This window comes from Empidonax traillii, unplaced genomic scaffold (assembly GCF_003031625.1).
Source record: "Empidonax traillii isolate 1590-97213 ecotype Southwest subspecies unplaced genomic scaffold, ASM303162v1 scaffold229:size1690559, whole genome shotgun sequence".
In the NCBI taxonomy this organism is placed as follows: domain Eukaryota; kingdom Metazoa; phylum Chordata; class Aves; order Passeriformes; family Tyrannidae; genus Empidonax; species Empidonax traillii.
This window is the reverse complement of record NW_020955422.1, coordinates 1,235,174-1,250,208: the sequence shown is the minus strand read 5'-3', so window position 1 is coordinate 1,250,208 and position 15,035 is coordinate 1,235,174. Positions and strand designations below refer to the sequence as shown.

At 40.9% G+C, this 15,035-nt stretch overlaps 1 protein-coding gene across 2 annotated transcripts in view; it reads left to right on the top strand.

Moving 5' to 3' along the window:
• Positions 1-250: 250 nt before the first annotated feature.
• TXLNB (taxilin beta) overlaps positions 251-15,035 on the top strand; it is a 33,067-nt gene continuing 18,282 nt past the window's right edge. For both annotated transcript variants that reach the window (XM_027888018.1, XM_027888017.1), the window contains exons 1-4: positions 251-441; positions 5,379-5,795; positions 7,779-7,870; positions 11,456-11,626. In XM_027888018.1, coding sequence (XP_027743819.1) covers positions 5,393-5,795; positions 7,779-7,870; positions 11,456-11,626 — 666 coding nt within the window. In that variant the 5' untranslated portion in view covers positions 251-441; positions 5,379-5,392. The remainder of the gene's footprint in view (positions 442-5,378; positions 5,796-7,778; positions 7,871-11,455; positions 11,627-15,035) is intronic.

Here is a 15,035-nt window from a genome sequence, read left to right as displayed (position 1 = left end):
CCAATTTTGACCAATCCATAGTCAATACAGACAAATTTCACACCACACAAGTCAAGCAGTTGAGGGATTAAGACTTAAATTTGAAGGGTAGCAGCTGTTTAAGTATCCTTCCTTTATTTCCTCTTTCAGAGTGCTCGAGTCTCTAACCTCTTGTGCTATCTCTGTCAGAGCAGGGAATAGCCAACATAGCTAGCTTATGCTGCCAGCCAGCAGGCAGCTTCCCTGTGCACCTATCAGAGACCGTCCCCTACAAAGTGTGCATTCAGTCCCTGCAGTGCTTGCTCCTGCTCTGTCACTCTGTCCTTCCCTCCTCGTTTGGTCTTCCCATCCCTCTTCCCTCAGTGGCAAGATTACAGAGGCAGTGTCCTGTTGCTGGTGTGCTCTTGTCTAAGCCTTCTGCTTGACTTTTTTTTTCTCTGCTCAGCTCTTCTCTTTGCTCTGGTAAGTCAGATGAACAGCTTCCTTACTGTCACTGCTTGATGGCATGGCACAAGGGCTTTAATGTACTACCCTTTCGGACTGTCAGCCCACATTTTCTAGGAATAGCCTTAAAAACCTGGGCACCGTGTGACACCTGAGGAAAATGGGCAAGTGTCTAGGGCTGTTGGTGAAAGTAAGAAATGCTTCTTTTAAGAGTGATCCAAAAATTTTAAGATTACTTTGGTAGAGTTTGTGGTAGAGTTTGCCTTGAAGGGAGACAAGGGGCCATGGCTGGTTTACTATAACAGTAAGTGATCAAGGCTCAGGTGCTGAGACTTCAGAAAGTCTCCGAGTCTGCTTCTGAGCCTGTATGGAAACCTGCCATGAAACCTCCAAAGTTTTCTTCAGTTTTATACTAGAAAATTGTGCATAAATCATACAGCTATTCAAGTGTAGCAGGTAGCTGATATAGCTGGCTTTATGAAGTAACACATAGAGTGGTGTCTAGGCTATAAGAAACTACTTGTATTTTTCTGGAGGGTAATTGGAGCTACAGCAGTGTGGACCATTCCAGAGTTTAACGTTTGCTGCTTTGACATGTTACTGTAGTTTAATCTGGTGATAAGTCAAGGTAAAAATTCAGATTTTATCATCATATGTTCACTGCAAACATACAAATGTATGCAAAGCTTTGTTTTAGAGAATTGTGTGAATATGTGAATTTTGAGCATAAAGTGCTAAATACCCATGCCATTACCCGTTTTAGAAATGCTTAAAATAGCTCCTGGCTGCGGAGCAGGTGCCATGTGTCCTTCTGCTGGATACATGGGGAGGCAAAAGCTAAATATAGAACAGTTTGTAAACCCTCTAGAAGTTCAAGCTGCAAGAAGGAAAGGGGGAAACAAATCCCATGAAAAGGAAGGGGAAGCACACTGTCTGACAAAGGTAAACAAAACTCTGTGACAGTCTGTAAGACAACCTGCAAGAGAAGCTAGGAAGAAAACATTTAATTTTTGCTTTATTCATGCCAGGAGTGTGCCTGGGCAGCAGTGTTTGCTCCAGCAGTGCGAGGTGGGCTGTTGCAGCCCAGCGTGGGAACAGTTTCCCCAGCAGCAGAGGGATGGCTGCTGCAGCTCTGCTAAATCAGTCATTGACTCCTGCCTATTGACCTTTTACTTTGGAAATATCATCTGTTTTCAAAGCGCAGTGAAGGTAAGTTGTGCTGCAAATATGAAATATTAAGGGATATGATCAGAGACAAACAAACTCAGCATGTAACCAGACTGATCTGAGCAGCACACCTTTTGCTGTTGCCTCTGAGTGCAGCTGTGGCTGTGCTCTGTGCTCAGCTATTTTGAGAGCTCTGTTGTCCTCCTGGGTTTTCCCAAGTTCTTAACAGAGGGAGGAGGAGAATGCAGAAGAGTCTTTCTCAAAGAGGGGAGGCAGCAACAACCTCTGGATCTTGAGGGTGTTTCCCACTGGAGAAGAGGGGAACACAGTGACTATCTGTAGGCAGCAACCACAAATGTCTGGGATCAAGTTTCCATCCAAAGCACCAGGGCCAAGAAAGGCACTGATCTCAGAGCTGTGAAACAGGTCCAGCTTTGGGAACCCAGGAGGAAAAGAGTAAACAAGATGCAGTTGTCAGACTCAGATAGATAACCAGTCAGTCCTCCCTTTTGCCATAAAATGGGATAAGGCTGTACTGGAAATTCAGGTGCCTGGAGGCAATAGTAATGGTAGTAGGAGTTGCAAGACTCAAGAGGTGGGTAGTCTAAAATTAGGCAAGTCTGAGAAACCAAAGAATTCCTCTTCTGGACTCAATCACCTAATTTTTAGGCATTACTGTGTCTAAGATAGATTATAATGTAAACACTTTGGGTCTTGGTGAAATTGGCACTGAAAGTCTTCTATGACCTGATAAGGAAGAATTCCTTATCTGCATCAAGCTTTAACAGCCTGGAGCATGAGGAGAACCAGGGCCAAATACAGTAAAATCTCCCAGCGTCAAAGGCTGTAAGCAGGCAACCCTCAGCAGATGAGAGCTGCCCTGTCTCCCTCAAAATAAACTCCATGACCATGTGGAAGCTCTTGTGCAAAACAAGTTACAGAAGTCTTCACATACATTGTGTTTGTGCTGGAAAGAAGTTATCAGACCTCTGGTTTAGCCTGAAGAAGAACAAAGTAAAACATTTGGATATTTTTTTTGTGCGAGTAATGGTATGGCCTAGCTGGTATGACCCAGCAGGTGGGCATCCTTGGGTTAAAGGTTCATTGCTGGGTGTTTATGGGGTTCTTGACTGCTCAGCGTTCTGGGCTGGTGAATGGGACCTCAGCAGATGCAAATTGCTATGGTTTCAGAGACTGATTATAACTAATCCCCTTCTAGCTGGGAATGTTTGTTAGGAATGATTTCCTGCAAGGCCAGCTTGTAAACATCTTGTGTCCTTGATTCTAAAAATCCACTTTCTCTCATTCACCCACGTTTTTCCCTTATCACTGAGCAACACCATGCATAGATTGATTGCCACTGTTGATTTAAAACCTGCTTTATTTGCAGGCATACTTTGTGTTTAATATAAGAGGAAACCTTTGCCCAGACAGTGCTGCTCCATGAGAGATGGAGATGGGAGTTGGGAGGTGCCTAAGGGAGAGACTCGGAGTGTGGTGAGAACATCAGTTTGTGCCTTCTTGCAAAGAGAGGGAGATACTCAGAAGAGAAGTTCATATTTGGAAATGGAACATTTTGCAATCCTGTTCTCTTTCTGTGATGAGCATATTTAAAAAGCAACCATTTAAAACTGAGGATACACTTTGTGAGAGTTTTGTTCTGCCTAAACAAAAGCTTGTGATCTTGGGTTTTCTAGCTGATTGATTCCAACTGCCAATTAGCTCAAATTAAGGACTACAATTGTAAACGCTAACCTGCACATGTCAGAGGTAAACACATACTTCTAGGTTAGCATTTACACTACTCTCAGTGACCGTGAATTATTTGGCAGTCAATTAACCCTAGTTAAAAAAAAAGACCATAAACTGTAGGCTAATATTCATGCTATCTGGAATTATTTACCTGAATTGTACATATAGGTTCTTCCGTTTCAATGTAAATTAAACCCAATATGACATCACATCAGACAGACATAATTTTACAATCATTTTGCAGTGATATAACAACAATGGAAAGAATGAGATGCAACTGTCTGAAGGGTCTGTGAGACCAGGTCCAGATAGCTGCCCAAGCCATTTCTGCTGGCAAGTTGTACCTGTGGGAGGATTGCAGGGGCATGGATTTATAGATAAGAGTTTTCAAGCACATCCTGAGCCCCACTCAAAGCTTTCAATTATTTACTTGAGAGATGATAATTTATTCAACTATCTTATCTGCAAGCCTAGTCATATAGCTAGAAAATCAAATCTTGAAAAACGTTGCCTTAGCGATGGTCATCACTGCACTTGCAAACATCACTTTGACTGGAGAGAGTTTAATAACAAACACCAAGTCATTTATTACAGTAAATGACATCTTTCTTATCATATACTGCCTTTGGCCATGCTAGCTTACAATTTTGAAAGCTGAAGAAATGTAGACACTATAGAAGATACATGTTACAGCCTGCATGAACAGGGAACAAAATGCTTCCCAGTTAGGTCCATGTTTTCAAAGCAAGTTGTTTTTTAAAAAATAAGAAAGGAACTGCCTCCTTAGATGCTGGAACAGAATCAACCGAGCAAGCTTCTTCCTCTCTTCCTTCCTCACTAGCACCATAGTAAATCATATCATTAAAGAGAGAAACAAAAATCAGCCTGAAGAAGAATGAGAAAAGACTCATGGTTGAAAAGAGTATAGTCTGCAGTCAAGCAGAAGTAGGGACTAGTTGCAGAGCAAGGCCCATCTGTGCACCCCACACCTCTGTACTACATCATGAGGGCAACACAGTGGTGCCAGCAGCTCTGCTGGCACTCTGAGAGGGAAAGAGCCTTCTCTCAGCTGGGTTTTCTAGCTACATGCAGCTTCTGCTGGCCCACAACTTGCAGAAGCTGAGAGCAGGTGCCTGGGATGCTCTTGCTGACACCCTCATTGCCAGGTACTGGGTAAACTGGAGCAGGCTCTGAAGAAACACAGGTATGTTTGGGACTCTTATTTGCCTGGCTGAGTACAGCTGCTCAGAGACATGAGAAATCAAAAGCTTCCTGTTGCAAACTGGGAATAAATTAGCTGAAATGCACCCTGGAAAACACTATGGACTATCAAACCAAGTTATGTCTGGTTGGTTTTATTTCACTGTGATTTATTCTGTATTTTGTACTTTGTCAAACAAACTGTCAGCAACATGCAGCAAGTACAAGAGAAGGATGGTTTAGAGCTGTTTATCTTATTCTCTGCTGTTATTGTGACAGTACCAAACCAGGTCTCTTGTACATCAAGCACCATGTTGGGCTTTCCAAGGGCACAGCACAATTTTCAGTGCACCAGTTTCATTTAAAATATTTTTCATTATTATTGACTTAACATGTGCCAACAGGGGAAAAATAGGAAATGAAACTAATGTAGCTCTTAAGTGAAGCTGCCCATCTCTGTAGCCAGCATTGCAGGTAAACAGATCAAGAAAAGTAAACATGTGGCAAATGGTGCATTCAGGGAGGAAAATGGTATAAGTGACTCAAGTGTCATTTCATCTGTTGTTGCTGACAATGGGAATAGGAGGTTTTCCATTTTCTAGTGATAGATTTGGGTAGGTTTTTCTCTTGGAAAGTATAAAATTTGCTTTTCTTCTTGCAGGCAAATCACCTTGGTTATTTATTTAAGTGTGATATATTTATCAAGCCAGAGCTAATGGATGAGCTGCCATTCCAAATTTCACACAAGATCACTCACGTGCTGGCCAAGCTTTGAGAACAGTTCGATGACTAATTCTATGTGCTTTTAAGTTAACCCTCCATTTGTTTGCTGTCAGGTACTGCACTAAGGATGGAGAACGACCAGTCTCCCACATCACCCGAGCAGGACACCCAGGGGCAGAGTGGGGACAAACCTGCCCCTGGCTTGGTGTCCCCTGCTCCAGCCCCTACAGAGCAGCCAAGCGCCTGGCCCGAAGCAGCCGTGTGTGACATCTCAGAGGAGTTGAGCCGGCAGCTGGAGGACATCATTAAAACCTACGGGTCTGCCACAAGCCTGATGGAGAAGGAAAACACTTCTACAGGAACTGACAAGCCTGAGAAGGCAGAGCAAGGCAGCTTGGAGGATGGAGAGTATGAAGATGGAAATGAGGAGAGTGAGAAAGAGAAGCTAGCTCCTGGGGATGCTTCCAGAGCAAAGGAGCCCAGTGGCAACAAGGAGCAAAAGCTGGAGAAGAAAATCCTGAAAGGACTAGGCAAGTATTTACATAGCCCTTCTGCAAACACAAGTAAGAACTCCCTGGTCCGTGCTCTCTTCCATTTTAAGTCTCTGCCATGGATAATAGGGACCTTCAGTTACCACTGAAAATTACAGTGACCATTACAACTTTTCTCTAACTAATAATTATTTTTGGCATTACCCAACATATAGTCTGCATCAGATATTAGTCATTTTAAAAAAGAAAAGAGCCTAGGATTGTATCACACAAATCTGAAGTCCTACTGGGCCACCCGAAGTGGTTATCCACAGCTGTCAGTCTGACAACACACTGCACAAAGCCACTTCTCAGACAACAGAAACCCCAGTCTCTTGTTTGTGCCTCAGTAAATTTTTCTTTTCCTGCTTCCTCAGGTACGACTACTCACTGGTCACAAAGGTGGTAATGGTACTACTATGTGGCGTGGGAACCTGCAGAACAAATTCACTGTCATGCCCAAGTTATTTTTGATTTACTAAATTTTAGGAAATTTCTGGACTCATCATGGACTATATTAAATAAACGAATACATTTATTTTATCTAAGCACAGTGCTTAGAGAGCACTTCGGCCCTGGCAGGGCTGTTAGCTGAACTAGAAAGAAGTCTCAGCAAGTTTTTGTGTAGCTTGTCCTTTCTGCCCGGCAGCCACTAGAGAGCAATGTAGTTACATTCCAATCTAACAGACATGTAATTTATTTTCATTCCTGCATTTAACTCTGACCAAACTTCAAGCCTCTGCTTTGCATGAGAACCCAAACCCAACCACAGGCTAAGCTTGTAGAGAAATCACCACAGGATGTTCTTACAAGCAAGGGACTAAGCATAGGACAGAGCATAGACTTTTCTCCCCAAATTCCTTGAATGTCCAGAAGAAAGAAAGTTCCTCAGTTCCTATTTCCTTGGCTTTGGTGTAGTTATTGGTACCTCAGCAAGCTCACTGAAACCTTAACAACACATAGTTCTCCAGTTGCACTTGCAACAGTTTTCACACCAGGATTTGATTTTAGCTCTCTTCAACTTATTTATACTGATTTTATAGAGAGAATTTAGTGTGAAATAAAGGATTTTCTCCACTGGCAGTACTCCTGGACTGCACTAGACTTGAAATGGAAAAAGTCCAGCCTAAAGCAGAAAGCAGATTTTGTCTCACAGCCTCGGGAAAGAGGAGCATTTGGAAAATCATGTCCAAGCCCCAGCACCACAGCCAACCTTATCTCCAGGGATGCCAGGGACACTTTGTATTTGATGAACAAGTGGTAGTGGTGTTCAAGCTCCAGCTCTTGCTAGGGACTGAAATGAATACTGAGAGGTATCAGAGGAGTATAGCTGAAATGGCTATGTAGTGATTTAGCTATTCACACCCCAGAGAGTTATTAGACATTCTCTGATATATATACTCTCTTCACCAAGTCATGGAAGTGATTTACACCAGTATCATGTAGCCCAGACCTGGCTGGCAGTACCTACTACCCTCTGATTGTTGACTTCCACACCATAGTCTCCGTACCTAACTTAACTTAATCTTCCTTATGTCATGTATGAGTTGAGCAGCAAAGGAGCTGAGTACACCAGCTCTGATTCACTTTCACTTGCAAAGAGATCTATCCCTGGGCCTTCGGGGTCCAGGACCTTTCTCTCCCTATTTCAGTCAAATGTGCCATGTGCCACATTTCAGTCAAATGTGACTTAATCATGTTGCAAAAACATTAAATGAAAATCAGATTACACAGGAGAAAAGCATTTCACAGATAATGCTTTTGCTAGAATAGAGCACATTACTGAGGTCTGAAATGGAGGAAAATTCTAGCATGTTTGTTCTTATGGGGAAAACCCCAGAAGTTCATAGCAAAAAATATTCCTTTCCTTCCAAAATGCCTCATTTCTCTCTGAGTTTTTCCAGATCTGTGCATCAGTCTACCAATTTTATAACAGAACATCAACCAAACTACCATCAAATCTCCTCTTCTTCTTTTTTGAAGGAAAAGAAGCCACCCTACTGATGCAAAGCTTGAATAAACTGAATACTCCAGAAGAGAAGTTGGACCTGTTGTTTAAGAAGTATGCTGAGTTGGTTAGTACAGCATTGGTTGTTTTCTGTGCAATCTGTCCATACAGGAAGGGAAAAAAACATGTCATGCAGCATGGACAAACCTCATGTAACAGTACTGTCTGTTGTGCTAAATGAACCCCAAAATAATTGCCATGGTCAAATAATTATGGGTAAGAAGGTGAAAAAAAAAGTAAAAAGTGAGGAAAACAAGCTGAATTTTGGGTCAAAACATTGATGAGGCAGAATATTCGTACTTAAAAGCAAATCTACCAAAGTGACCCACACTGCAGACTAATGTCTAGGCTCTTGTCTTTACCTTCTGCAAGGAGTTTTGCATGTATCTGTAAGTGGGTATTTCTTTAAATTATGTATGGTTCATTTCATTAAAATTAAAATAATACAGGACAGTATAAAATATTAGGGAGCAGATAATAAACTGGGGCTAATCATGAGAGAAAACACAACACAGTGAAATGAAGAGTCAAAGTCCCTGCCAACATAACATCACCCCTATAACAATGCCACCTACCCAACTGTGCTTTCCACACAGAAGGTGGGTTCTTTTCAGGCGATTTTTTTTTTCTAAGTAGTAAAAGGACTGTATGAGCATAAGCTGTGGAAATCTTTCAAATGAAAAGGCTGCAGCATTTTATAGTTTGTGGAGTGCTGAAAAATGTGCCAAGCAGACCATTGACTTTGTAATTGGTTTTATGCACAGATGTGACCATGTCTAATCATAATGTGAAGTTTAGCTTTCCCCTTTCTCGTGTGAAATCCTCTGCTCATGGTTTATCTCATGCTTAAAGGGAATTCATGCTTTCATATTAATTGAAATAGGTCTTCTTCCTCTATAAAGTACTCTTCACTGCATTAAAAGAGCACTGGAGCAATGTTTAAAACAGGGACCTTACTGCCAGTAACCCATGCAGGAGAAAGGTGCTAAAACAAAAATACTGAGCATTTGTTTCTGACATACTGTGCAATGTCACTGAAATAAATCATTCAATAAATACAACTAAAAGCTTGTTGGAGAAAGCCTTACACTGCTCACTCAGCATGGCTAAGAGGCGTAGTGTGATTAATAGCTTGTCAGCAGTTGGCTGTAGCTGTTACTGCTCTCTCTGCTCCCTCAGTCTATCCCCATCACACACTGCAGATCACATCTTGTTTTGCTGAGTCGTTTGCCAGCCAGATCAGCCCCCTGGTCTGGTGAGCCCTGTGGTGACACAAACACTTGTTGCAGCACAGGTCACAGGAAGGTGTAGCCATGTGGCAGATTGAGCTTCCCCTGCTTTAGGGGGACCTTTGGGGCTGGTTGTGGCTTAAGAGGCTCCTAGTACTTGGGGACCCAATGCAGCACCAACCCTTCCCCATGGCCATCCAATGATATGTTCTTTATCGGTCAGCACGTGCCCTGGCACAGTCTGTAGTGACTGTGAGTACACAACAGAAGGCATCAGGGAAGAGCATGGGCTGGTGAAGGAAGAAGCGGTGCCTGTGGGGATGCGGAAGCAAGACAGCATAGCCATTTGGGCACAAGCTGTGACTGGCTTGTTTTCAGAGGTCTTGAGGGTCTCATAAGTGCTGGATGCAAGAACCATATGCTAATAAATAAATAAATAAGTGTAAGTGTAGTCATTTTCTGCAGTGGGGTCAAGATAAAACTTTTTTTTACTAAGTTGACTGTTTATTTCTCTAGGTCAGCCTTCCAAAAATCATAGTTCCTTCTATTTGCATTTAATTTTAGCTTATATTTCATTAATTATTTTTAAAAATTTATCATTGGCAGCCCTTTTGTCATTCCTATTCCTTTCTCAGTGCAAAAGTAGTCTTAGATATTCCTGAGAACTTTGAGATACAAGTTTCTAGCACAAGTTATTTTAATGGAAAAAAAAAAAAGGCAAAAAATGCTTGGATGAATTCTTTTATTATGATTAAGACCTACTTTATTCTAAACCACCTATCTCATGCACTGTTTGAGTGAATAATGAAATTTGGACTCAGCATTGGCTGCACATGCAAAATGTGAAGCAAAAAGAATGTTTTTTATGTTTCTCAAATGAAAAAGGAAGGGAACAAAATCAAGCTTATAAAGAAAAAAAAATTCAACCTGAACTATAGAAAGGCTATTTTTTTCCCCTACAATACTAGAAAAATTATTTCAGTGTTTGAATAGATTCAAAAGGCCCTATTCTGTTCTATGGGGGTAAAACACAATGCACATGCTGAAAGATGGACATAAACTGTAAATATACTCCAAGCTGGCGATCGCGTTGTTTTATGGTCCGCATAGGTGTAATTTGATTGATAATACACAGAATTCTCTACTGTAAGCATAAATTACAGAACAACGGCAGAAAACATATCCTCAGGCAGAGAAAATGTCAAATATGATGCTTGTTGACTGTCTTGTTTGAGCTGCACATCATTCCCTGGTGCTCACAGACTTTCCCTGTCATACTAGGGTTAATAATTAATACTGGTGGCACCATATCATTAAATAATATAGTCTTAATAGCAACTGTTATTATTAAGGTTTGCATGTTGCAGATCACGTGCTACTGTTTTTTAACCAGAAAACATCTAGATTTAAGAAATATTTCACAGTGTATGCACACCTGTGATACAGTGGGGAGGGCTCTTGTGTGTTGGAATGCGAGATGAAATAATTAAAAGCTTCAGAGGGGAAATGCTTCTTTGACTTGACTGTTAATTTACAGTACAGGAAATTTTTTCCAAACAGCCAGTAATAAGCATGTGTCAAAAGAAATGACCAGACTGTGCAGGGACTGCTATTAGCAATTCTGTTGCTGCCCCTCATTCTCCCCTCCATATACACTCTCCTCCCCACTAGCCCTCTAGTGAAGGCAGGAGCCATGCACCCACAGGAACAGGAGGTTCCCAAATGAATGTCAGGGACTGTCCACATTTCCTTCAGTAACTATATGGAGACAAAGAGCCTAAAAGAGTTTTGACTCCTCATAACCCATCCCTATTGATAACAGGACCTCCAGAAACACAGCTGACAGATGCTTCCATGTGGCCCTGTAAGTAAGAGTAGGTGCCCACATGACATTTTGGGAAATGCTTCTTGAATTCTCCTCCGTCAGCAACAAGGTTCCCACACAGACAGCATCCCTGGTTTCCAGCACTTGTCTTGCTGTTTTTTCCAGAAGGTTCCTGGGTATTTGGGAAGCCACTTCTTTTTTGGGAAACTGTAAAAAAGAATGAACAACTACTGTGTTATCTCATGATCTGGAGAAATGTCACCACACAAAGCACTATTGACTGTTCTAGTTCCTAATGTTGAAATAAAAATATAAACCTCATGGATGTCCTTCAAAAAAAATTCAAACCAAAGAAGGAAGGGCTGAAATGGTGTAACAAGAGTGTTAAAAATTATGTTCACCCACCCACCCAGCACACTTAGAACTGTTGCAGTGAGCAGTCTCTCTCCGGCTCCCTCCCTCCTCTCCCATTAGCACTGATAAATACAAAACATTTCCTAAGAGGATAAGTGTGAACACTTTGCCTAAACCAAAAGAGCTCATTTTCTTTTCTTTTCTGCCTCTCTTTTTTTCATTTTAATCCCTATTTCCCGTCCAGCTCGAAGAACACCGTGCCGAGCAGAAAAAGCTGAAGTACCTACAGAAGAGGCAGGCCCAGATCACCAAGGAAAAGGACCAGCTGCAGAGTGAGCACAGCCGAGCCATCCTCGCCCGCAGCAAGCTGGAGAGCCTGTGCCGGGAGCTCCAGAGGCACAACAAAAACCTCAAGGTGGGTGGTGGCCTTATCACGGTACTGAGAGTGGAGGGGAAGAAGATGCTGATGCCTTCCCATCTTGCTCTAGTACCAGGTCAAAGAGATGTTTGCTTCTGTACTTACAATATAGAATTATATCTTATAATCATATTTATAATAACTATAATATATGTACAATATATTATACAGTGTATGTAGTATATAATATATATAAAATATATATTATCTTAGTCTTGAGGTCCATTTACACCAAGACCTTTTTTTCTCCTTTGGAAGTATCCAAGCACTTTGGATATTGTGTTTGTCCACATTAGTTGTAAGCCCTCCTTGCGTGATAAGCCCTCCTTGCGTGATCAGGGAGCTCAGCACAGAGAAAAGCAGTGGTGCTAACAGACCAGGCCCCTGAGACTGCAGATGAAAATGCAAATGCATGGACGGAATAACAGGGAGAACAGCTTTGCTCCAGTGGACTCACAGAATGCTGGTGGGTATTTTCATGTAATTTGAGTACTTGGGCTTTTTCAAGTGATTTGTGAAGGTCAGTCAATCAGGACGTTTGCCTCAAGACATCAAACATAAGACAGGAAGAATGCCAACATTGTTTGTGGAAGTAATTTGGATTACAAGAATCAGTTCAAAGAGGAAATTTTCTTGAGTATCAAAAGGCTGGGATCCATATGTCTGCCTACTGCTTAGTGCATCACACCATTTAAATGTGAAATTTGTAATATGATTATGCTTCTTGAAAAATTGTAGGTTTGCAAAGTATTTTACTGTTGTGATAGTCCTTTCTTTTTCTGAGGACATGTTAGTGACGGTGGTTGTATTATTATACAAAAAGCCTCTGCTTTGATCTATTCAAACCCCTTCTTTATGGGGATATAGTTATGTATAGAATTACACATATGAATTGTCAGCATCAAGAATTCCACCTGATATAACCCCTGTTAACTGTGATGGATTTTCATTCATTTCCACCAGCTCAGGAGTGGGCCTTCAGGGTGTAGCTCTAACTTCCATTGTACACTGATAAGAATACAGCTGGGAGGGGGCAATGGTCACACATACATTTAAACTATGTGCTAGTAGAAGGATAAAAGCAGTTTAACAGATGGGGAAACTAGAAGCAAATCTCTGTGCCCAGTTATAGTTGCACAGAACTGGTAGTGAAAATTAAATTTGTGCCTGTAATTTGTACCAGATCTGAACTATACTTCAATATTGATCCACACTGACTTACCAGACCACCAGTGGGCAAAATCTTTCAACAGAAATACGAGCCAGTTCTAAAGTAAAGAGTACAGAGTACAATACTTTGCATAGATTTAACTGAGATAACTAAACAAATAATATCAGGGGAGCAAATTGGTGGAGACTGGGATATAAAGAAAAACTAATTATATTTGGAAAACATATTTGGAAAAATTTTGTTGAATTTCTCACACAATTTCACAGCTACTTTATGCTTAATAATCTACTAGAGAGTATGATTTTCCCTTTCTCTTTTGTATATAAATATTTCATCATACATTTCAGCTTTACATTTAGGAAATTCTTCTTCCAACATCTTTCCACTTGTTGGACTGTTTTGCCTTGTGACTAAGTCTTCTAAATAAACCTATCAATTTCAGACTCTGTTCTGATTTTTATCCTATGCTTATGCCAGGAGCCAGGAAAGGTACCTGAGTTGATCTGGTAGTAGGAAGAAGTGTTCTAATTCTGGCCACTTCTTTCAAAGAATTTGGAGACCTTTTAAGAAACCCAATATACCATCTTTCCTCTGGTTCCTGTGCTTTCAGTGCAGAAAAAACAAAGTTAAATAAGACAGTGAGACAAAATAGACTTGCAGAATATTTCTGAATTAAATTAATAAACAAAATTATTCATTATCTTTATCCAATTTCATCTCTCTCAGAATTTTAGCATAGTTCTTGGAATATTTGCCTTTAAGCTTTAGCTCCTGACTCTTCAGAAACCCCTGTTCTATTTATTTAAATGAGTGCAATTTTCTTTCATTTAAGACTGTACTGACAGGGTTCAAAAGATGAAAATCCATTAAATGCTATTTTAAAATCTCATACTTAAATGTTTTTATTTTGGTTTTGGCAGGACAGAGAAGCTGATCCATAATTTTTTAGTGCTTGGGATTAGCACCCCTGATTATGTTCCAAATCATGGAAAATAAAATCTGTAGGAGACTGTGCCATTTCAGTAATAAAGGAGAAACATGGCCTGCCCAGATCATGAACTATCCCTGACTTACCATTGTATCCACATCACGTCATGTCATCTTCACTCAGCTGATGTGTGGAATTCCCATTAACTGGAGATCCATGCAGCCAAGTGTTGATGAATATGCAATGTGGAATTGTATTGAAAATCCACAGGGCAGATCTGAGAAGAAAAATTTCTGGTTAGTATTGGACATCAGCCTCAAATTCTGACTTGCATACAGCCCAGGTATTCTGATTTTTTCCTTGCAGTTACACGGACATTTAATTCTCCCTCCAAGAAAAACAGAATAAAGGTTCATGAAATAGCAGAGTGTATTCCCACTGCAATCGAGAGTAGCTCTCCTATGACAAATAGCAACTCATTTCTCTGCATGGAGTTCATGTTCTGCCAATTATCTGACGGTTTGGTAGCTACATAGTATCTAGCAGTGACATGAACATCTCAGGTCCCCTGTCCTTCCTGCCACCGAGCATTAAGCAGTAACTTTCATAGAAATGTCACAAAAGTCAACAGCTTCATTTGTGGGCTCAGCTCCAAACTGGCTCAGACCATGGTGCCAGAGAGAACAGTTTATTGAAAAAAAGAATTTCACTCTCATATCCTCTTGGCTGATAGGACTTCAGCAGACCAACCTGACTTGAGCTGATCCGTAGAGGCATGAGGATAATTCCAGAGACAACCACGCTCTTCTATTTTCAAATTACCTCACATTCCTGTGCTAAATCCCAAACTGCAAAATATCCTTGTCTTGATTTTACAAGGTTTTATTCAATGCATTCTTACATTTTTAGCAGCAAAACACAAGAGTGAAAGCAGTATTACAGTAGGAGACAAGAATATGTCTTTGAAAGGTTGACATGGAGTGTGAAGATTAGGAAAAGGTATAGAAACAATAGTTTATTGCTGGACTTCATCTTTCCACAACTGGAAATCTGAAAATAATTTTCAATGCTTAATTTTTTTTTCACAAAAATTGAACACTTAATTAAAAGCTATTAAAAGAATAAGTAGAAAGTAAAGCATCTGACAAGACCAAGCATTGTATGCATGTTAGGAATTAACAATGATGATGCTGAGAATTCACTACCCCAAACACCCTCTGGCTCTGCTCCCTAAAACCAAGTCAGCTAGGAGCTCTGGGCTCCACACAGCTACTTCAGCTGCAACAGCAGTAACACCAAAGAGTAAT